Below are 24,407 nucleotides of genomic sequence, written 5' to 3'. Positions count from 1 at the left end.
CAAGTTACCGGCTCAACCTCTTATGCATTCCCAGCGTGCCTGTGCAGAGGACATTCAGTGGAGTGTGTGCAGAAACTGAGGGATTCCAGCGTTTTATCTTACACAATACTGGTGCCGCATTTTTCACAGGTGTGGTATTTCTGCACACCAGCAACAGAAGACGTGGTCTTGGAGGGGCTGGGTGACAGCTTGCTTGGAAACAGGATGGTGGCCTCTGTGAAAACAAAATAAATCATGCACCATAAAGACAAAACATTCTGCACCTGGAGCAACATCCGTTATCTTCCACCACCGCCCTCATCGTCTGTGCCTAAAGCCCACCTTTAATGAGCTTTAAGATGCTAGTGTGTGCTTAAAACTTGCTCATGGAATATCTGATGACAACAATTTCACAAAGTACTCTGTATTTGCTGTCTCACAAGCCTTGTTGTTGTTAGACAAACTGAATTGAGAAAGAAAAAAAAAAGTGTGCATGTCTCACCTTTCTCGTCAGCCTCCAGCACCTCCTGCAGCATCTTGAAAGTGTTGGACTGGCGAGGAGTCGAGCGGGATTCTTTGTTCTCCTGAATCATCTTGAACACCTCTGAGTCTCTGTCAAACCTCTGCATGGCAAAGTCCGAACTGAAAGAGAAAGAGAAAGAGATTTCATTCAATTTGACACCACCTTAAAACACAACACTAGCTTTTGTAGTACAATAAGAGATATGATAACCGAAGACTTCATGAAGTTTGATGTTTGAATAGCCTTATGCTGTCATGACAAATAAAGAAAGGAAAGGACTGGAGGCAGAATATGAGAGTGAGGCATTGAGAAACTGTGTGTGTGTGTGTGTGTGTGTGTGTGTGTGTGTGTGTGTGTGTGTGTGTGTGTCTTATAATGACAAGTCCAGTAAACTGATTAGAGTTCAGTTACAGTAGTATCCATTGGGAGGTTAACAGCTGCACTTTTATGCACTGTCATAAACACAGAGCTTTCTCACACACAAGCATTCTACAGTATTACTGCTTTACACCTATCGGGCCACTGGCATACAGCCTAAAGGAAAAATACAGACATATGAGTGTAGTTAACATTTTAAATCACACACATACACTACTGTTCTAAAGCTGGGGTCAGTAATGTTTTTTACACATTAATACATTAAATTGTTCAAAAGTTACTGTAAAGTCATTTGTTACAAAATGATGTTCTTTTAAACTTTCTATTAAATCAAAGAACCCTGAAATAATTATTTCCACAAAAATATTAAGCAGCACATTTTTGATAATCTGTTGAAAATGTTTCTTCAGCTGCAAATCATATTACAATGATTTCTGAAGAATCATGCAACACTGAAGAGCTTTGACATCACAGGAATACATTACATTTTGAAATATATTCAAATATAAGCAATTACTTACATTTCACAATATTACTGTTTTATTGTATTTTTATCGAAGAAATGCAGCCTAGATGAGCATAAGATAATTATTTTTAATCAATTAATTTTACTGGCCCCAAACTTCTGAACAGTAATGTACATAGGAGTTGTTCATTAAGTGTTATGATTCTTAATACCCTCTTTTAACTTTTAATAAACAAAAAAGACTCTTACTGCACATCAGTGGAGGTATAACATAAATGGGCCACGTTTGATAGAAACTGCATGACATATTAAATTTAGAGCAGGGTGAGGTGAAGTGTGCGCATTTGTTCTGGACCGACAATTAAACTAACCAACAATAATTATTTTATTCAGAATTTAAGGTGTCAGGTATTGCTGCTCTGGATTGTTCTGACAATTTAACTGCTGGTTATGACGAATGCAGATCCATTTCCCCCCCGCAGTGGCCTTGTGATAGTTTGCTGGTGCAGCTTGTTGTCAAAATCAATGCTATCAGGATTTCTGCTGTGTACAAAGGCCATGACATGGGCTGAGAAATGATTAACCAACAGACGAAACGATCAGACAAAACTATCAAACAGAACTCTCAACCTGACAAGAAGGGATTGCTTATTACTGCAACGTGAAACAAAGGTGGAAAATGACACAATCAGAGATTGATCAGATGTTTAACAGTTTCTGGGTGTGGTTGTCACCAGAAACCCACATAACAGCAAACATGTCAAAGCTGACATGACTGTTTGAGTGTGTGCAGGACAAAAGTACATTTCTCTAACGTGTCCAAGATAGAAAGTTAAAATTAAGCAGCATTTGGAATAGCCATTACTGAGAAAAGAAAAAGGCATTTAACACACTATAAATCTCCAAATAAATGGCATGTTCACTATCTGCATGCAGGCTGCTCAATGAGACATGCTTCAAATTGAAACCAGACAGCGAGTTTGAGTTTCCCCTGAAAACTCTCCCAGCGCCCCTCAGTTCCCCCACAGGGTTGTCACCTCAATCCACAGGACCTAAAACAACATTTTTATGGGTGAACAGCCTCCACTGATACCAAAGAGTAGGTTATACCATAGAGGAACAAAGTGGGCCCCTTGTCAAAGGACCCGGTTGTTCCCCTCCTGTTGCAGTGGAGATGCATGTTTATCACAATACTGTACATGTAAAGATTACAGAGGCAATACAATATAAAACTTCAAAACATGCATTAAAAAAGAACTTTCCATCCATCTTTACCCCCCACAGTCATGATTACAGTCTTGCTAAACAGGCTTCAGATGGAGCAGGGAAACAGTCGACACAGCATCATGACATTACAGAGCGCAGAGCCAGGCTCACATTACCATATTTCTTCTCCCCCTGCAAACTAGACTGTCATTGCTTTGTAAGTTCGAGGAAGATGCCTGAGTAGTTTGGACTTACCTCAAGAGCAAACAAAGATAAATTCCTATCCAACTAATTCAACTCTTGTTGGAACAAGAACAGAGCCTACGGTGACAACTGCTCACACACACATCCAAATCTACAGCAAACACACACACACAGCTCTTTGTCGAGTATTGACGAGACATAAGAAAGTTGAGAGTTTCTGTCTGAAAGGTGTGAGTTCAGGCTGCCTCGTATTGGTTTAGAGTAGAAAAGGGGTGTGGCTACTCGTTTTTTACATGTTCTTATTGGTTGAGCAAAATGGAGGTGGGATCATGGGTGTACAGAAGAGGGAGAAGGTTGCAGAAATGATATAATCCTTTTTGTAGAAAGCAAGACAAAGTGGAAAAGAAGAGAAAAAAGAAAAAGGAAAAAGAAAATTTTTGGGACACCAGCCATGTTGTGACTCATTCAGCTGACATAAAGAGCCAAAATAAATCTGTTCAGAAAACAGAATCAAAAAGACATCACACTGGAGAATCTCGCTGCTGTACAGAAATGTTCATGTAAAATCTATCAGCGGAAGATAAAAATAAACTACAGGGCTGTTACTTTAAATGCACTAATTTAGTGCTTCTAATGGTTTTTAAAAACGCAACAAAGAATGAGCAATTAATCACGTTATCAGACTTAACTTTCTTATGCGTGTCTGTTCTGTAAAGCCACTTTTTGTAATTTCTATACAACCATTTACTCGTCTGCAACAATAAGGTAAAGTCAAATGTCAAAGAACGAAAATTATTTCCATTTTGGAGCCTCTCTTAAAATAATAAATACTGTATGTTGTTTGTTGGCATATGCAAATTATTTATTAGAAATATATTTAGATTGTCAATTGATTAAAAATTTGTCTGTGTGATCTGACAGGAGCAGCAGCATCTGCTCAAGGCAGATGTGTGTATATATGTACCTGCGTCGAGGGGACATGGGCACCTCTCGTTCGATGGGGCTGTGTGGGGAGTATCGTCCAGGTGGAGTAGGAGTCCGGCTGGACACGGAGTTACTGCGGAAATCCACAGAACAGATCTCCTATAGAAAACACAAAACACAGCACATCAGTTTCAGAGTGTCAGGATAATGCAGTCTGCTGTGTCTGCCGTATCAAAGCTTAATGTGTGCGTGTGTGTGTGTGTGTGTGTGTGCTCAACAGATGTCTGAAAAATCCCAGGATCTTCCCTCTGTCTCATACCCCCTGCTGAGGCACCTGCAGCTGCTTACAGATGTCTGGGGTTGAGCAAACATGTGTATGTGTGTGAGCACAGTCCAGAGGCCAGAAAAGCTGCCATATACGCTGAAATTCACTCCAGAACAGAGTGAGAGTTTAAACATCCCGAATTTTTTTTATTAAAAGTCATGATGAAAAAGCGCCTGATCTTTTCTTCGGTTTTGTGACATACATCCAAGAGTAAAAGATTACTGAAAGAAAAAATGTAGGGTGGGGACTTGGTTTTATCTGTTGGTTTTTGACTGGATTAAGGCAGACGTGTCCGTAAGGAATGGAAATCCAGCATAGTTTTTATATTTTAAGGGAAGATTATGAATTGTTGATGACCACATTTTCCAGAATACAAGTAGCATTTTTATCTAAATTGTGCTTGACTTCTATATTTGCAATTAATATCAAGCATGCAAGTCATGCGGAGTTCAAATATTTGTATTTGTACTGAATGAGAGAGGTACAAAAGTCCAGGTTTTATTTGTATAGCACATTACCCTTATGGTAGTTGGTACCCTGGTAGTTTCAGCTTCACTTCAAATAAATATGTTAATGCATGGCATTTATAATTAATGTTTCTTTGTTTTATACTTCTCATTCCTGTATATGATTTGTTGTGGAGTGAGAACTAGAATACATGTTTATAGCGTTTGTAATGTTTTTAAGTGCTTAATTTATCTGTATTTCACATTATTTCTGTGACTGATACACCGATGCAACTTAACTGTGTGACCGGATTTGAATTATATATATTCATATAGACTTAAAAATACAGTAAATATTATAAGATTTAAAAAACACATGGAAATGTTCACAATAAAAATCAATGACATTTAACAAAAATAGGTGAATTTTCAAGTCATGTTGACGTGCTATTAACAAATCCATATATAATCATTTTATTTTAGATCTATAATATTCTATATCATATCTATACATTAAAATTTTCCCTTCAATACCAAATCCAAACCCATAATACTATAAGTCCACACCATGAATCACACTTTACCAAAATCTACAATGTTTGATCACGATATTCCTATTCCAGGACAAAAGTGCTCCTGATTGGAAAATGAGCAGATCCCACACATATGAAACACAACACTTATTATAGAATACTCTGGAAATAGCTGCATTAGCTGATAAGATTAAATACAAGGGTGTATGCATTCAGTTCTAGAGACAGACTTTGTACAGACAAATTCCTCAGGATAACATGATTTGATAAACTCTGAAGAACTTCTAAATAACTTCCAAAAATAATAAATGTGGACACAGAACAAAGACAGGGAGACAAAGACAACTAAACAGATGAGGAGAAAGGGATTGTCAGATGCTTAGACACCGAGACACTCATAAACACTTTATGGCTTTTCCCATACATCAGTACGAATCGATGAAAAACCTAATTCTGACTAAAGCTGGAAGTATGCAGATCTGTCATCATCTCAGCTGGGATCTTAGCAGGAATCTTGGCCACAGAGACTCGAATACAATCAATTTCACATTCATTCTACATTTACATGAGGAGCAGCTGTGCGGAGAGGCTTTCGTGCCAGTCTTGGGAGTTCCTGATGGCCGTGCATGTCTACTGGAAACAGATGAGAGTGACAGATGTTTGGCCCTATTGCTGATGGATGTTGTCTTGGGCAGCTCTTCTGACACCAGCTCAACTAAACAGAGTCTGTCCTCCAGCTTCAAATGACAACTTCCACCTGGGGCTTTTTGGCTTCAATCAATCAAATTTCACAAAAGTATAGCCAAGAGCATTTCCGCCCGCTTAAAGCAAATGTCAGCTGCTGTGACGACCAGTTTCAGTGCTGGAAAGTTTTGATATACCTCGGCCAGTTCTTCTGCTATTTGCCTCTAGCTCTGATGTCTCTATGGCGGTTAAACATGAGATATAATTTTAACAAACTTTATTAAACATGACTACACAGAAGAAACAAGAATCATTTTTGATGATGTTGTTTGGGTGAATGTATACACACACATATATATGTGTGTGTGTGTGTGTGTGTGTGTGTGTGTGTGTGTGTGTGTGTGTGTGTGTGTGTGTGTGTGTGTGTGTGTGTGTGTGTGTGTGTGTGTGTAAAATTGACAGGCAACTGCATATGATAAACCCTTTCTAAACATGGTTTAATAAATAAGTCAAGTAATATATATATATATATATATATATATATATATATATATATATAGTGCTTTTAACAATACAGATTGTGACAAAGCAACTGAACAGCATTAAAAAGGAATATAGTTTGGCAATAATGCAAAAAGGCATTTCATCATTGAACTCAGTGATGTCATCGTCCAGCTCAGTACTTCAGTGTTAAGGTTAATAAGGTTAGTATAGGGCAGTAGAGAGAGATGTATATTGACCACTAGGAGGAGTCATATAAAAAGGAAAGCATCAGTCTGTGAAGGAGAACACAATCTGACATCCTGTAATATTTCCTGAAGTACTGTTACGGTTCACACACTCATTGCTCTCAACTTTTCACAGAGACAAAATATGGATCAGTTTATTTGGATAAGCTGTAAGAAGGAAAGTGCCCATTTTCCCTTGATCCAAACAAAAGCTTCCTGCAGTCTAAACTTCTGCTGGATGGCATCGAAGGCATCCAGGCTTTCAAAAGAGCTTCATGGAACAGTTTACAAGTGCTTGCATTTGCATGTCCATAGTTGAGAAATGCTTTCATACTGTAATGCTTTCTACTCAGGATTTTATAATTTTCATTTATATAGGAACGAAAACCAGAAACTAACAAAATTTTGAAGGAACATAACCAGAAACAGAAAAGAAATCAGATTGTATAGTTCTGAACAGAATCGACTTAAACCACATCTAGTGGAACAACTGAGATCACAAAAAGATGATAAATCCTCTAGCATCATGGTGCAAACACCAGTCACATATTTTCCAAGTCTAGTTATCAGTGTTAATGCTCATTGACCCTATCCGTTGAATTCTTCCTTGATGCATCATTTAAAAGCCATCATCTGTGATTGGTTGGCAATCAGGTTAACTCTTTTCAACTGACCAAACCCTAAATTAAATGAGTCAGCTTAAATTAAATCAAGCTTTCCCCTCACACACATCCAGGCACAAATATCTGGCCATGGGCAATGCCAAAGACTTCTCCATCACAAACCTATGCAGGCCAAGTGTGAACTGGTTTAGAGTGTTGATGTAGCGTTGCCAAGAGGAAATGGAAAACAATTAAAGAGAAAAGAAGAAAATGGAAATGAGTGGGGTGCTCATTTTCCTGTGCAAAATACACCACTTTTAGTGTTGCTATGTAGGTGTCAAGCAGTTATGAATGGGTTTGTAGCATGTTCCTACAGCATATGTGGAAGATCTTTAGACTGTACATTTGAAGAACAGCCATATAGCCATCATTAAAGCATAGAAACAAAGTGTGTTTTTTTCTTCCAATTTTAGCATCAGCCAAGTGATCATTTTAAATTTAATTTAAAAAAGTACACTCCGAAACATGCATGAAAACTATAACTGTAAATATATTAAAACAGCACAATTTAATTTTATACAAATGCTTAATCCTAAATAAAACCGACTCCTACGTCTCATGTCAAAAATAGTATTTAAATAAATTAACAGTCTAATCTGACAATGTTAATGACAAAAATCATACAGACAATAATAAACAATGATGACCAAGTATTTTGATATTAAATAATCAATGCATTATTAGTAGTAGTAGTACTACTAGTAGTAGTAACTAAAAACTTGAGTCCATTAAAAAACATTTAAAAAAGACTTTTTATTCCATTCAATTTGTTAACTGAAAATGGGTTGGAGCTCTTAATTTTGAATTCTCAAAGTGCACAAGACTGACCTTTTTAACTTTAAAATGTTCACACCCTAAAACCTTAAACATATTGCAAAAATGGTTACAATAACAGTCTGTACTACGGAATGCTGTTAAGATCCAGTGATGGGAGACTTCACACGGGCCCACCGTCACTGATTGACAGAGGAAAGCTGAACAAAACTTGGATCTGGTGAAAAAAGCAAGCATTTTCCAGGCCCCAGGTAGATGTAGATGACAAGATAACCCCCCAAACACAGCGTTAAGACTCAAATGAGGCGCTCAGTGCCAGCAGCTATAACGCACTGAGCTGGCACAACTCTCATCTGCTTCTAGATGCAGTACAACAGCACACAGTTAAGATCTAGACAAGCTCGCCAGGAATGCTATCGAACCAAAACAAGAGCAAAATGGGAGAAAACAACAGACTCAGACTTGGGGGTGGAGGGAAGAGAAGGTAAACTGCTTTAGCCATTCCATTAATTGACTTAAAATCAATCTTGTCTGTCCAGTGAGCAATAAAATGCAGTTTAAATCCAAACAGGTCAATCGCTTTTGTGCTTGACCATTTATAGTGTTGGTGAAGTGTTGTTTTACTGGGAAGGGGTGCATTCCCTTCTTGCCCTGTGTGTGTGAGGATGTAAGCTGTGTTTGTGTTGGACTGAGGTTATGAGAAGGAAAGGAAAGGAAGTCCATGTGCAATCACAGGCTTTTCCTTAAAGCCCAAACACACACATCCACACACGTCTTTCCTCTGGCTGGCACAGGTCACTGCGGCTAATTAGCTTTCATCTGTACTGTAATCAAGACCTCGAAACATCCCAAGGACAGCACTGCTCGTACACAACATTCACGCGCACCAGACTCTCGACAAGACCATGGGCGGCACTTTGGTTTAAAATGTGGTGAGTCACAGATGGTAAAGGAGCACAAAAATGGTCCTGCTTGTGATGACTCTCAGCTCATGACTATTAGTTAGGTTATGCACAAATACGTTTTTTTAATTAGAAATTTTCGAAAACAGTGGTACTTCACAATCCCTATAGGCTGTGTCTGTCAAAATGTTTCTTCCTGAGGCAAAACATTTTTCAATGCTTTTCAATGGGAGCTCTATGTCTCTATACATTTTAAAACACCAGCAGCAGTTAACATCTACTTAGCAATTTTTCCTATGCGCCAAGAGTTTAAAAATGTTCAGCTTCTGGTAAAACACAGTGCTCACTATTTATCCGTCCAATCACAATGGAGGAGGGACGAGACAAATGCCACACCGACCAACCATCACATCCTACTTATACTACGACTAAACTACAAAAGACTGCTTTTCTCCAAACAGTCTGTACCAGATTAATTCCCCAACTACCACCAATATTGGTATGAAAAATAACACTATAATACATCTGCAATGTTTCCTTAATATTTTTTCTCTTTTTTCCTTCCTTTTGTCTGTCTATTTCAGTATTTATTTAAGCATCTTATAAGACAATGCAGAGGTGCTTTTCAAAACATTTCAGGCTGGTCTAGCTGTGCCTGTGTATTGTAATTGGAAAAAAGTAGAGACCTCATCACCATAAAAAGGGTGTTTGGCCCTTTTTTTTTACACTGAAATGTGGTACTTCCTAACATACAGATGCTATTTTGAGCTTTACAAGTTCTCTTGTTCATTTTTCTGCGAGTGGTCCATCTCCCCCTTCTTACACAGTCTCTGCTTTTTCCATACTAAAATGTGCACACAATTGCCTGTGACTAAATCTAGCCTGCTTTTATAACGTTATCTCTACCCAAAGCTACACACTGTGTGAGTGTTTTTTTATTAGTGACGTGCCACGGGTTTGTTTAGGATAATAATGTAAAAACCGCACTTATGCTGCCAGGATTTTGATTTAGCACCCTCGCGGCACCAACATGTGCATGACAACTCCCTCCCACATGCAAGCCGTAACATTTCATTTTGGGGTTTCCCGCCGCATGATTCATTTTTGTATGGTGCATATGGCATGAATATGCATCAGAGGACGCAGTGCGGCACACGCAGGGGGAAAAATAAACACTGTGCACTTTGAATTTTGGCACCGGGGTCTAATACGCTCGCTGCAGCCAAGCCTTCAGCTGAGATTTGTGGAGATGTAGAGAGTTTGTTCTAAGAAGTGAAGATCTATTACGATGATCAGGATTTATAGACGATGTAGTCAGCATTTTTGATTTTAAAATACTGAATGGTTTGATTGGAGCAATGCATGGTGGGCGTTTCTCAGAAGCTCTTCAGAACCTCTGTGGGGTTTAAACCTACAGACTTCACTTCACCCACCCAGATCTTTAACCACTAAGCCGCATCACAATGATATAAAAAACATGAAAAGGAGGAAAACAAGGCCTTTGAGAGCATGACATCATCACCGGCTGCAATTAATGTTTGTTTACCTCAAAGGAGGATCACCACAAGACGAATGGAGAAACTGATTCTGATCTAAAGAGAATGTCAGCTTTTATTAATCAGTGCTCCCTGTGGGAACGGGAATATCCTCTACTGACAATGTTTAGCAGCATTTTTAGAAGAGAAAAAAATATATATTCATTACTCACTGGTCAAAACAGATAGGAAAATGGGAGTTATGAGAATTTCCTTGTTATTTAATCAATCCACCTCTTCTGGAAATGTATTACTATATTTGCTTGTGTCCTCAGATCAACCTGATGTACCAGAGTTTCATTAAGCTTGTAAAATTTGTTCAGAAGATATATACGTTTAGTAAAAAATAAAATCCCTAGATCATTGGTTCAAATATTTTTCCGAAAGCCACACCTTTGTAATTAAAACGTCTTTAATTATGGAATTTTATTATCTGCAAAGACTTTATTTAAAAAAAAAAAAAAATGAAAATGAGCAGAATATTGTCTGAGAACTTGGAGTTAAAAAGGTTGAGGGGTCTTGGTTCAAGCAATGTGGCCCTGTGCAGATCTGTGTAAGGAATAATTGTACCCAAAATAAAAAGTGGCAGAACTTCTCAGGTTGATACCATGTTTAACATGAAGTGATGAATTAAATGTAGGGTTCAAAACACTCCAAAAGTAGACCACACTTAAAGCTAAGTTTTTTCCTAACGTGAAACTTGTTTTACGGTTTACACTTTCAGAAATAAATACTGCCAGCAGACTAAAGCATCATGCTGTAAACGAGGTGAACCAAGATTTTTGAGTTTGTGTGGCCAGAAACTGTTACATGGAAAATTGACAGGAGAACAATGCCAAGGGCATCATTTCAACTCCTCTGAGAACGCCACAAGGAATTCAGGCTGTTCTTGTACATACGGTGCAGTGCTACCTAATAAAGTAGCCTCAGAGTGCATAGCATGCTGGACAATACTAGCACACACTTCTAATCAAGAGTGTTAAAGTGGTCCAACTGTAGCCGGGAATCAAACTCATTAGGCATCTGGCATTCATTAGAACCTTGTTAAAGCTGTGGACCTCATCATAAAGATTATTACGGCCCCCAACCCCCTTCCCACATATGAATCCAACCCCAGAAAGCGGGAAACTGAGTGACAAAAACTGGTTACCGGTTTGGCCGTCCTTAACTGGGGAGTTAATATTTTTTCCAGCCTTTTTTCCTTGTTTTAAGGACTTTCATGCAAGTCATAGGAGCTTGAAGCATGTTAAATGTCAGTTAATTGTCATGACATGTATATTAACATGTGTACGTTCAGAACAGAGGGACCTGAAATGGTCCTAAAGGTTGAAATAATATACATTTTGAATGATATAAATGGTAATTGTCCATGACCGTGCTTTTATCCAAGTGAAAAGATGGCATGCGTCCAAACAGAGGCAAGATCTGATGTGTGGTCTGCAGCATGAAGGATGAACGGGGAAGAAACGACAAAAGAAAAACATTGAGTCATTGAATTAAAGCATGAAGTCTGGCCCAGCGGCTGAGAAAGTCTCTGTATCACTCATGCTAATAGTGATAATGATCTCCATCTAAACCATCGTCAGCCCTGCTGCCTGACAGAGATGATGGAGTTTATGGAGTAATTAGTGAGCTTTATAAACCACTGCTAGATAGGAAACACCTGGATGAACCGTGTCTCCTGTTCTCTGCCTCTGGTCTCACTAAAACTTTCTTTGTGTCTGCCTTCTGTTTTGTTTTTCTTTAACTTTCTTTACTTCAGAAATTCTGTTTCTGGGAGTGGGCTTTAGGGTTTAACGTCACAAATATATATTTTTTTTCTGAGGCCTGAACCTTGTTTTCCTCCATTCTGATTAAGAGTTACTGATGATGTTTCTTGTCATATTCATTTACTGTCATTCTGAATTAAGATGGTCTGTTCTGGTCAGTCACTGTCTTGAGGAAACCGCTTGATCTCACAAACAATGAGCACAACATAATTTCCACCACATCTCAAGTGCAATAAGTGCAATTTATACTGTGGTGGAAAAAAAACAATTTAAAACATTTTTGGAATAAAATCATAAGACTCCGGTCTTCTCAAACTATCTGCATAATTAGACAAAATTATAGATTCAGTAAGGCGGAGTATACTTTATTTTCTAAGTTCCTTGGGTTCCCAAACAATGTAAAAATAAAAAAAATTATATGTATATTTTTTTTTTTTAAGAAAACACTATTTCAGTTTTTCTACTTCAAAGTTTTACATGTAATTCAATGCGTTACTTGCTTTTTTTTTATTATTTGTGAAATTTCCCATTTCTGAGTGAAAACGGTTTCAAAGTAAAAATGTTTTCTAGTGTAAATCAGTGCACAAGGCTTTCAAAGTCTCTTTATTGACCATGAATGTAGACGGATGTGTTGGAGGTGCACACTACCTAGTAGACTAGAAGCACAGACAATAATCTGGCTACACACAGATGGTGTGAACTGACATTTTGGACTGTTCTACTGCCAAAATGATGTAATGCAGACTGTTTGTAAGCCATCATGAGAAATTTGGGCTTTATAAATGACAATAAAAAAGTGCCTTAAGTGAGGCCTGATGTTTTCCCACAGATAGACTATTTTTTCGAAGAATGTTGCAGATCAAACAACACTAAACCCCACTTAGGAAAAAAAAAGACATAACATCTATATAAAATAACTTATTTTTGTTTTACAGAAAAAAGGTTTGAAACCACACGAGTGAATTTAAGTGATTTAATTTTTTTTTGTTTTTTGTTTTCTGAAGTGCCTCTTTAAATTTTCACTTTTGGTGAGGTTGAACAATATTTAGAGTCTAATGTGATTCTTGGTTACCATGACACCTTGTGGAATGTTGCCACTCCTTTCAGTTCTATTCAGTAAAACTGCTCTAAAAAAAAAAAAAAATTAAACAAAGGCCTCATCTCTGCACAGGCAAAAGCAGCACCACAAACCCCGGCAGGTTTGGGTCTTTCAAGATCAATTGCCATGGGCCTGCATGGAGACTCTGATTTGGTGATAAACCTCTATACTTATCAAAATCAGACTAATTGTGTCTAACAGACTTTTAAACAGGGTTCAACACAGAGCCCCTCTGTTTTTAAAGTCCAACTTGAAATAGCACCTTGTCCCTCTGGAACATCTGAGGAAGTGAGAAAAAGGAAGAGAGGTGGGAGGGGGATGACAAACCTAGCCAAAAACGATTTTAATCTGTGCTGAGGAAGAGCAAATCTTCTAAAATCTTCCTTGACGAGCAGTCTAAGGAAGAGAGGAAGCTGACGGGAAAGAGACTTGTTTTGAGGCTGAAACAGCAACTGATCGATCGTCCGCTGCGAGCCAAGCCTTTATTTGTGTTCTGAGGCAGAGACCGCAAGCGAGTGCTCCCGTGAGCCACACCTCCCAGTGAATGAACTCCAGCATGCACAAACACGAATGCACCCGCAAACACAGCGGATGGTCTGCCAGCACCAAGCACTAAATGGAGGAGAGCCCACATTTATAAGAGCAGGGCCGCTCCACCCAGCTCAACTTATTGAGAGAAAAGAAAATGAGCATGCAAGTATTCTGCCACTGAACCACAGTGAGTGAAAACAAATGAGAGACAAGGCCTTAACAACGGAAATGAGTGTGATATGAACGTAAACATCACATTTCTTTAATATTCTTCTGATATTTTGATACTTTCTTTCGCATCCTTTTTTTAAAAAAATAAGTCGCATCTGACTTTAAGTTGCTCCAGATCAAAACTGCATTGTTGAATCTGCACTATAATCATGCATTATAGCTCCCCTCCACAGCAAACATGCAATATGGTGAATTAAGTCCCCCTTCTAAATAAAAGAGGCGATTACCAACTGATAAAGTCATCACATCTCCACAGCTGCAGTTAGATGCAAGTAAGATTGTTTATTGGCATATATGGTCCCTTTACAGTAGAAAAATGTTCTTTAGACTGAAAGCAGACACACCAGACAAGAAGCGCAGCACTGGATGGAGTCTAGAACAACTCAGGAATCGCACACCAGATGTGTCGGATTCAGTTCAAGACACAGCAGTCCAAAACAATTCATGTAATCACCAAACAGGCAAAAGTTCACTTCAAGAATGAACAAAGTGGCTTTGATGAGTTTGAAGTACAGTGTTTGACAATATCGAGCAATTGGAAAGAGAAAGCATGATCTATAATAGCGCTCCATTATTATATTAAAGCTTACATACATTATTTAAGCCACAGAAAGACACGTTTTGCTGAAAGATGCACAATACATTTTAGTCATGACCTTAAATCATCAGTTCTTCTATGGCGTTGCAGTGAAATGTCCCTTTTGGAAGCTTTATTTTTAAGAGTTTAAAGAAACTAATTTAAAAGATAAAATATACTGTGATTAGATGACTTCAGTCAAGTTAGTTAAATGCTCTTCTTTACACAGTAGTTTTATATTGCAGCTATTTTTGAACATAACTATATTCATTTTTAACCACATCAAATTAGCTTGCAGCTTGGAAAGCAGTTTCAGAGCATCTTCCTAAACACTGTTCGTGCACAGGTACTGCATTGCTTATTTATATCTGAACCATTAAACCTTTCACAGGATGAGGCTCGCCACAATGGCAACCATAAAACTGTCATCACAGGCAACCCAGCTAGGCGATCAGGCACTAGGAGTGATCCATTGCCAAACCACTCTTAGGTTTGGCTGCACATCTCTCTCCCAAGAGCAGCACGATAAGCATGGGCAAATCCTAATAGACTGAACACTCCTCTCTCTTACCTACTGTTCTTGTCCTCAAGGTGCGTGTGCAATAAACATGGATATTCCCAAATGACACCCCTCTGCGAGGATAAGGAAACATGGTAGGAAAGATGGTAGAAAGTCCTCAACTTACAATACCAGCAAACATTTTATTGATTGTTGGGTTCATATTCTACAAAATATTTGGTCAAATGTGGTCATCATCATCGGTTTGGTCACTTCCAAACCACTACTTGTCCTTAGATTTGCTAATGGTTACAAGGTTCATGGCACTGACTCTATTCTATAGTAGAAAGTAAAGTTGATTTCTTTAAGTACAACTGCATTCTCTGCCGGTTCTCAGTTACAGTAACATTTCAAATTTACCCCAAAATGTTACACAAATTCACCAGACTTTGTCAATTTTCTTGCTATGTTTCAAAACCTAGTGTGCTGAACTAAGTAATTTCACAGTTTAGTGGAAAAAAAGCTTAACTTCACATTTGCAAAATGACAGCATTATACAAAAGCAGGCTTGCATGGTCTTTCACACTGATAAATACATTGCAATGAATCTAATCAGATTTCAGATTCTGAAAGTTGCGTTTACAGTAAATGAACCCTAAACTTTCAAAGTTGCATATTTACTGTATATTTTACATGTATATCGAGAAAGCTAGCCCAATAATATCACCTGAGCTACTGTGAGTTATGTTGTTTATGCCTTGGTGACATCTAAAAACAAAGCTGTCATAAGTGCTTTTCTAGCAAACATTTAGTAAATATCCAGTGTCCTCCACTGACCAGTTTCTAAAACATAAACATCTGCATGTCGTATTGTTTAATATCTAATATATAATGTGTGTATAATATGCAATTAATAATGTGTTTGTAAGTTCCAAGATGGCGCCAAGCATGGCAGCCTCCGTGGTGTCGTCCGCAGTTGTTTTTATGTTTTTGTTAGTTTGTCCTGTCTTTAGTTATATCCCTGCAATCAGTTTCACCAGAGACAAAAAAAACCCCGATATTTCACCAGTTTTCGATTATTCAGATGTTTTGCTGGACATTGTAGTTGGTGGAGCAGCAGCGCTGTTCAGACACTTCACAGCCGGTGCACTCGTGAAGCTCAGGCAGCGTAGATTTTGAACGCTGCTGCCTAGCATCCATCTGGTGAATCTCCGCTCTCTACCCAACCAAACAGATGAACTCCTACTGCTCTCCCAGACAAATATTTCAGAGCAGATCGCGACACAGAATCAATTGGTAAATCACACAGCAAGGGACATGTTTTTACATCAACGAAAGGTAGAGTACAGATGTAACAGTGTTAAAGACGATGTGCTGTTCAGATCTAGAAGCGATATTCATTAACTGTTAGCCGTTCTATTCACCGCTGGAGTTTTGCTTGTTCATTGTCGTGAGTGTTTGCATTCCGCCGCAACACGCGAGAACTCAGCATTACAGAAACTCACTGATCAGATCACAATCACAGAACAACACCCAGACTCCGTTTTAATCATTCTTGGACTCTTTAATAAAGCAAATCTTTCCCATGATCTGCCAAAATACAGACATCATGTAACATGGAGACACCATTGACTAGGGTTGGGCGATATGGAGCAAAAAATATATCTCAATATATTTTGCTATATCTCGATATACGATATATATCTCTATCTTTACAGGAAAAATAACCCCCCGAAAACTACTGCAAAAGCAAATATGCCAAATATTACATGTTTAGGGGCCTATGAAACGTTTTATTTTTTTCTTCACCATATGTTTTATTGTTACCTAATTCTGTGTTTTAGCATGTGTAATTATTTAAATGCATAAAAACAACTTAGTTAAAAAAATTCTTAAAATAGCCTTATGTTAAAATGTTTTTTTTCCATCAGAAATTCTGTGTATTTACATTTTTTCTGGTTATCAAATGAAGGCATAAAACATTCATTAAATTTGTCTTTTAATTATTTAAAATTAAGCAAACTTTATTTTTTGGTAAACAAAGGGGATTTACTACTAAAAATAAAACATGGAAGAAATGTGTGATTATTCCTTAAATTATGTTCGTTTCATTTTAATAGTAGTAGTAGTGGGCTATGTACATTCTGCTGAACAATAGTAATAGATTTCTGGCAAACACTTATTTTGATGGGTTACCGTACCTTTACAGTTCTGTGTATGTGATACTACAGTCTATGATGTGATATATGACGCTAGTTTTACTCAAATCAGACGGTGCTCATGAAGTGACTCAGTGCAGTTCTGGAGATGTTCCTCATGTGTTCACGTCTTTATTTAGTGAGAGGAGAGATGCTGAAATCACCGGAGAGTCACGCGCGCTTCTGTGTGTTAAATGAATGAAGTCGCGCTTCTGCTCCATTCATTAACACAGACACCCAGAACATGTGGGATTCATATTTAAATAGACTTTTCCGGGTTAATATTTACAGATATTAGTCCATATCGCGATTTGATGTAAGTGCATGACCTACTTTTGTTTAATTCATTCAAAATTTGACAAATTCCGTGACATTCCGCGTTAAACTGTAAATTCCGTATTTATGACTGGATTCCGCGATTCACTCCACGTTTTCTGCATCGCGGAAATCATTGGGTACCTCCGACTGTAAGTGGATTTCCTGACAGAAAGGCAGCTGCTAGTGAGGCTGGGAAAACTCACATCCAGCACCTGTATGATCAGCACTGGAGCTCCTCAGGGTTGTGTTCTCTCCCCACTGCTCTTCTCCCTCTACATCAACAACTGTACATCTAAAAGACCCATCTGTCAAGCTCCTGAGGTTTGCAGACAACTCACACCACACTCATCTGTCTCATTCAGGACTGTGATGAGTCTACTAACGACAAGAGGTTAAAGGGTTAGTTCACCCGAGAATGAAAATCCATCCATCTTCTCACCCTCGAAGCATCCTAGGTGTATGTGACTTTCTTCATACAGAATAATCCAATCAGAGTTATATTAAATATTGTCCTTGCTCTTCCAAGCCTCTCAATGGGGCTAAGCGGTTGTTTGTTGTCAACAGTTCAGAAGACATGAAATAAAGTGCATGCATCTGTAATAAAACGTCCCTCACACGGCTCCAGGGGGTGAATTGAATAAAGGCACCCTGTAGCGAATCCAAGCGTTTTTGTAAGATAAATATCCAGATTTTAAACATAATTAACATCAGCGTTCCATGGTTAGTGACGAGCATGGATAGAGAACTAAAAAAACGCTGGTCACAAATAATAAGCACAAAACAAGGATTTGTAAAGAAAAACATTGGAGGATTTTGAAATAAGCCAAGAGGAGACCGGTTTTCCTTTGCTCCTATATTTTCCAGAGGCGCACAACGCATACATCTTCCATCTTTCACCTGTACATCTTCCACATCCCACAATCAGCAGATGTTAGAAAAAGTGTGTTCGTTAAGTTTGAAATCTGGATATTTATCTTATAAAAACACTTTTGAAGAGCAAGGACAATTTTTAATATAACTCAGATTGGAATATTCTGAAAGAAGAAAGTTACATATACCTAGAATGCTACAAGGGTGAGTAGAAGATGGACAAATTTTCATTCTTGGGTGAACTAACCCAAGCTGGCTGTCTGGTGCAGTCTTAACAAACCGAGCTCAACACGCTCAAAACGCTAGAGATGATCGTGGACTTCAGGAGAAACCCTTCAGAAATTCAGATTCAGTTCAATCGGATCAATTGATTATCTACATTTACATGAAAAAAGATAATGACAGCATTTGAGGCACAACAAAACTCTGGATGAATAAAAATATGCAAAAAGTTATTTCTATAGACATTTACAATAATTTCTGTTTTGACAATTTCCATTTGACGTCAACATTTGATAAAATAAGTTATCAGGAGTTGGCCACTCAGAACTGTTACAAACAAACAAACAAACATTAAGAAAATTAGCATGAAGACATTGAATTTAAATGATAAGCTACATAAAAACCACAAACTACTTAAAGTGCCTCTGTTATGCCATTTTTAAAGTTAATAATATTGTTTTTGGGAGTTTCCCACAATAGGTTTAGATGCATGCAAGGTCAAAAACACTTTCGTTTCCTCAATTCATAAATTTAATATTGTCTATTAAACATCTATTATTTATGATACAAGTTGTGATTCAGTGAAGCCAGCTAGTCCAGATAAACTGGGTTCTGAGCCATCTTTCAAGAGCAAGTGTTTTGTGGATCCCGCATTGAACTCCCCAAGATTAGAGAAGCAGTCGCCAGTAAAATGACGGGAACAAAAAAAGACTGGGGTTGTACTGCTGTGGTACAGTGGGGAGAGAAAAAAAAATTAACCACTGATTCTTTGCAGCCATATCTTTCGGAAGGGAAAAAAAAACTAATTTACTTTGAGAGCTTAGGACACAGCATCTTCTAGACGTGAAGTTAACCACACAAAACTACAGAGTTTGAGGGCGGGGTCAAATGGATTGCAAACGTAGAACATACTGTAGGCAGGCATTACAGTGTTTCCCACAGACTTACACTCACATTTACAACTCTTACGAAAACAGCAGATGGGTTGATTGAACATGCAAATTCATTCTCTGCCAGCAGGAGGGGCTTTCGGAGCAACATAAAACATCAGTTTCCATGATAACGGCACTCACAAATGCTACTTTATTATAGGAAAGATTCAATGAAAATGACATTCTGAAGACAGTCGGTTCCCTTCAAAGATATATTCATACAAAAACACCCGTGAATCATTTTGATTTTGAAAAATGTTATCCATGTTTATTCAATGAAGTTAAAGACTTTGTGACGGTCAGTTTTGATATTTTTGCAGCTTGCCACAAATCAATATATGGGAAACACTGCATTATGCAAATGTGTTGGCCCATGATGTGTAGCAGTCATGGAAGTGGGATTTGAATTACTGATGACTTGTTTAGGCAATTCTTTTTTTGGGGAGATAACACCTTTATTAATTGTGAACTTTCGGCTTTACTTATACGTTTTATAAAGGTTTATTTTGCAAAAACTCAAATTCCAGTACCGCTCTGCTCATGTGGCCAGTGTGAACACTGTAATCTGGCAATATGGATGCCAAAATAAATACACAGGACCTGTGCTGTAACCATTATGTTCAAGCTCCTAGAAAACATTTTTCAGCTAGCACAGGAAGTGGATTTAAAAACACTTTGTGCTGTCTTTCAACAGAAACATGATCAGACTTCCTCCTTCCTTACAACCCTTTTCTATGTGTCTCATGTCACTTTCTCATCGTCTATCACCCTTCTCACAGAACCAAGGAGAAGACGAAGAGGGAAAGAGCAAAAGAGAGAGAAGAGAAGGAGAGTGGGACAATGGCCATCTCTGTGCCTGTACGGCTGCCAGGACGCGAGGAGGGAGGAGTGGAGTGTCTGACCAAACGGAGCGGTGTGAAAAGGCAAAAGTGAGAAAGAGAGAGTGAGAAAGTAAAAATTAAAGACAGCATGCGTGATGAATAAACCCTCCTCAGTCTATCTCCACCAGGCTCAGCTGTACAAGGACGGGCCTGTGCCTCAGAAGGGAGAGAAAACCAACACCACACACCTTGAACGCTCTGCATCAGAGCCCTTATTGTACACGCCACTTTTCCCAGGATACCCTACACCCCCTGATGCGGGACTAATGGATATTCCTGCTATCTTTTCCTCTCTTAACTCACTCTCTGGAGACTATACCTCTACCTGAACCACACTTTACAAAGATCACAGAGGACCATTAGGGGAAAAGACCCCCTGTACCAGGTACAACGGGTGTATAGATGTGTGTATACATGAGTATGAGTGTGACAGACAGTGTTGTGGAGTAACTCACTAAAAGTAGAGACGCTACCATCCTAAATATACAATACCAGCAAGTTTTTCAGTAGCTTGACAGTAGTTGTTTAAAGTGTATTCAGGCATGGCAACATCATAAATGCACAGTATTAAAAATGGATATTAGTTAATATTTGCTATAAATTACATTTAACAGTGGTGATATGGGTGTTAATTAAACAATTTACTTTAAGCATTAGATGGTTGCAAAGGTAATCTATATTTGAAAATAACTGAAATGGAGCATGAAAAAATTTATATTTAATATTTCCCGATACAGAGAAATTCTATATATTTAACAGTCCCTTTTTATAAGATTGAGATGACTTTCCACAGCTATAAATATCAGTAAATCTAGTCATTTTAAATATTTTCATTAACTCAAATTGTTCGATATATTGTAATCTGTAAACTTGGTGATTTCAGTTTCTTAATGGTTCACTTAGCATTCTTTTAGTGCTTTTAGGAAATTTTATTAGTGGCTATATGAATGCAATCCAATAACTGACTCTAATTTTATATAATAATAAAAAATATAATTATTAAATACTGACAGAACCAATATGTGGTTTTAAGAACAGTGTTATATTGCCACTGAATGGTAGTGCAAGAAACACTGTCAGAATTTAAACAAAGGTTCCATCCACTTTTGTGGTTGATTGCATGAACTGCTCAGACTATTCTTAAAATTTAGACACCTAATTTTTTTTTTCCAAGACTGGTCATACATTTTTAAGTCAGTTAAATAAAACTGTAGATTGATCTAATTTGAATCTGAAAAGACAGACTAATAACCACTTGTTTAACTGCTAGTTAGTCTTAATGTGGTAACTATGTTTATGCAACTGGCACCTGGAGAAAACATTGCAAAATTTGAAATTAATAATTTATTAATATTAAAAAAACAAATAAAAATCAATAAAAATCAATCATGTATTTAAATCCCACCGTAGAAGAAGAGGACAACTAGGTTTTGTCTAACTATCCTCTCAAATAGAGTTGTTTATTGGTTCATGATTCATTAAAATAAATGTTTTATTGCATTTACAGTAAATTTACATTTAAAATGTAGTAATTAAAATTTTTTTACAAAGCATCACCTAAGCTACTGTATTTATGTACATTAACTGCAACAAATGTTCAAACTATGGTTTCAGTGTCAGATGCATTGGTTTACAGTATGTTCATCCAAACAACACCTGATGACTTCTGGGAACATGCAAGTACTTGTACTAAGTACAGAGAAAGAAAACTCATATTTGAGAACACACTGTGCTCTCCATTAACCTCAACAGCCAAACCACACAAAAAGAATCAAATTTTAGCAATCATGCCACACAATTCCAAAATAATGTGTGGAAGCTGTTGGAAAAGACACCACACATACACACACACACACACACACACACACACACACACACACACACAGACACACAGACACACAGACACACACACAGACACACATCCTTAACAAGACATCATGCCAAGACGCTGTTAAGTGCTGGAGACAACTAAGAGTAAAAGAATGCAAGTGCTCCCTGAAGAAGAAGAGCGGAAGGAGCAGGAATGAAGGGATACCAATTTAAGGATGAAAAACGAGGAGAGAGCTTGAACGGATCTTAAAATTCCAGTAGAAATATGTGAGGGAAAGATCCTAACCATCTCTGGCACCAAAGTGGTTTCTGGGATCTAACAAACACCAAAATTAAACCAAAGTCCCCCATTACAGACCCTCATGACAGACGAACATGAAAGACTCTGAGGCCATTGACAGTAAAGAGCAAGCCGACTGTTTATGTGCATGTTTGTGTGTCCAGCATTTCTGACCACAGACGTGGCAGCAAATCAACCCTACTGCTACACCTCATTGGCTACTTCCTTGTTCCTGCCTTTAAGCATCATTTAATCCAGAACTCTCCCTTATATATCTAATCCATTGTTTGGCATCACTAACTCCACAACTAAAACCATCTAAAAAACAGATGCCGCTGAACCCCGTAATACAATATGTTATGAGAGAGCCTGAGAAAGAATAAAGAATGAGAAATATGTTTAGATTGTGCTGAGAGAGAGATTGAGAACAGAAGGTGACAACCCTAATTCGGACTACATCGGTGTTGCCAGTAAAGGGTTAACGGGATGGTTGGCTTAGATTTATTGGAAGGCCCAAAGTTGGATATCTGTGGATCAAAATAATGTATAAAGATATTTCATACTTTGAAAGTGGCACGCATTGAACATGATGGTTAAGGCTCCGTTAGTCTCAGCCTCAGATGTCACGTTCATGGACCATTGACTTAAACGTCTGATGCATATGAGACACAAAAGTAGAAACACTTTTGTCGAAGTTGGATCAACTAAATGCTGGGTTTGCAATACTAAGTGAAACATTTAAAGTTATTGACATATAATCTTCAAAATACATCAGTGTTTTACACGCCGGTCTGTTATTGAGACAACATTTCCACGCCCCAAAACGTGACGCTGAACAAAGCGAACTGTGAATGAAAGCTGCCATGGATTCCATGCCTAAGCGAGTCTAAGGCTACGTCTACACCACACTCTCCTTGTACGCACATGTGCATTGGTGGGATGTCTGTGAGAGAATATATGATTAGGACTGCAAGATTGGGCCAACAAAAATCATATTGCAATTATTCTGCATATAATGTGGTATGAACTCTGAAGAGACAAACATCTCATATTCAGGAAAAATATGGGGGGGGGGGGGGGGACAATATCTCACACACACAGAAAAGCAAAAACTACAAAATAAAAATAGAAAGCCTTTTGTTTCCATATCAATGTTTTACCCAGACTGCCAACACAGCTACTTTTCAAAAAACAACACACCATATGACAAGAAAGATAAAACACAGCCTCACCCCCCAAAAAAAAACATCAAGACAAAAAAAAAACTAAAAACAAAATAGAGACAAAAGGACTAAAACAAAAACAAGCCAAACAAAAAAAAAGGTAAGAACAAAAAAAAAAAACATTACAAAACAAGAGACAAAACGAAAAAAAGCAAACAAGAAAAAAAAAAAAAATATATATATATCACAAGCAACAGGGGGAAAAAAAAACACCTCAAGATAAATTATAAAACAAAACAAGACAGAAATAAAACATGTTTTTCCTTTTATATTCAATGTTACAGTACTAAAGTCAGGACCAGACTGGCCTAAACTCACAATTCCTAGTCCAAAACCACATCTTCTAGTCTTGAGAGGGTCTTCTTTCCATGTCTTGTCTAGACCTGAGTCCACACTGCTGTTATTATTATGCTGTTACACTGTTATTTTGAAAAACTTGTGAAAGGCATATTACAATTTTACTTTTATTGTGATTCATTTCAAGTGTTGTGTAAAAACATCAGATTCACAAGAAAATCAGATTCACATACATTCTATAAAATCACAAATATTGCAAACGTCTGCTGAATGTCTTTCTAATGTGTGACAGCGACTGAGGTCCGGATGAAAACTCCCATCGATTAGACGTCTTTAAAACATCCATGCTATCAGGGCTATAAAAGTCCAAACAAGATAAAT

General features: G+C 37.8%; 1 protein-coding gene across 2 annotated transcripts in view; it reads right to left on the bottom strand.

Annotated features, from left to right (window-relative positions):
- LOC132115448 (PDZ and LIM domain protein 2-like) overlaps nucleotides 1-24,407 on the bottom strand; it is a 63,293-nt gene that overhangs the window by 2,530 nt on the left and 36,356 nt on the right. For both annotated transcript variants that reach the window (XM_059523932.1, XM_059523933.1), the window contains exons 7-9: nucleotides 3,721-3,839; nucleotides 482-621; nucleotides 103-214 (exon numbers count right to left, since the gene is read on the bottom strand). In XM_059523932.1, coding sequence (XP_059379915.1) covers nucleotides 103-214; nucleotides 482-621; nucleotides 3,721-3,839 — 371 coding nt within the window. The remainder of the gene's footprint in view (nucleotides 1-102; nucleotides 215-481; nucleotides 622-3,720; nucleotides 3,840-24,407) is intronic.

This window comes from Carassius carassius, chromosome 34 (genome assembly GCF_963082965.1).
Source record: "Carassius carassius chromosome 34, fCarCar2.1, whole genome shotgun sequence".
In the NCBI taxonomy this organism is placed as follows: Eukaryota; Metazoa; Chordata; class Actinopteri; order Cypriniformes; family Cyprinidae; genus Carassius; species Carassius carassius.
This window is presented reverse-complemented; position numbering and strand designations above follow the sequence as displayed.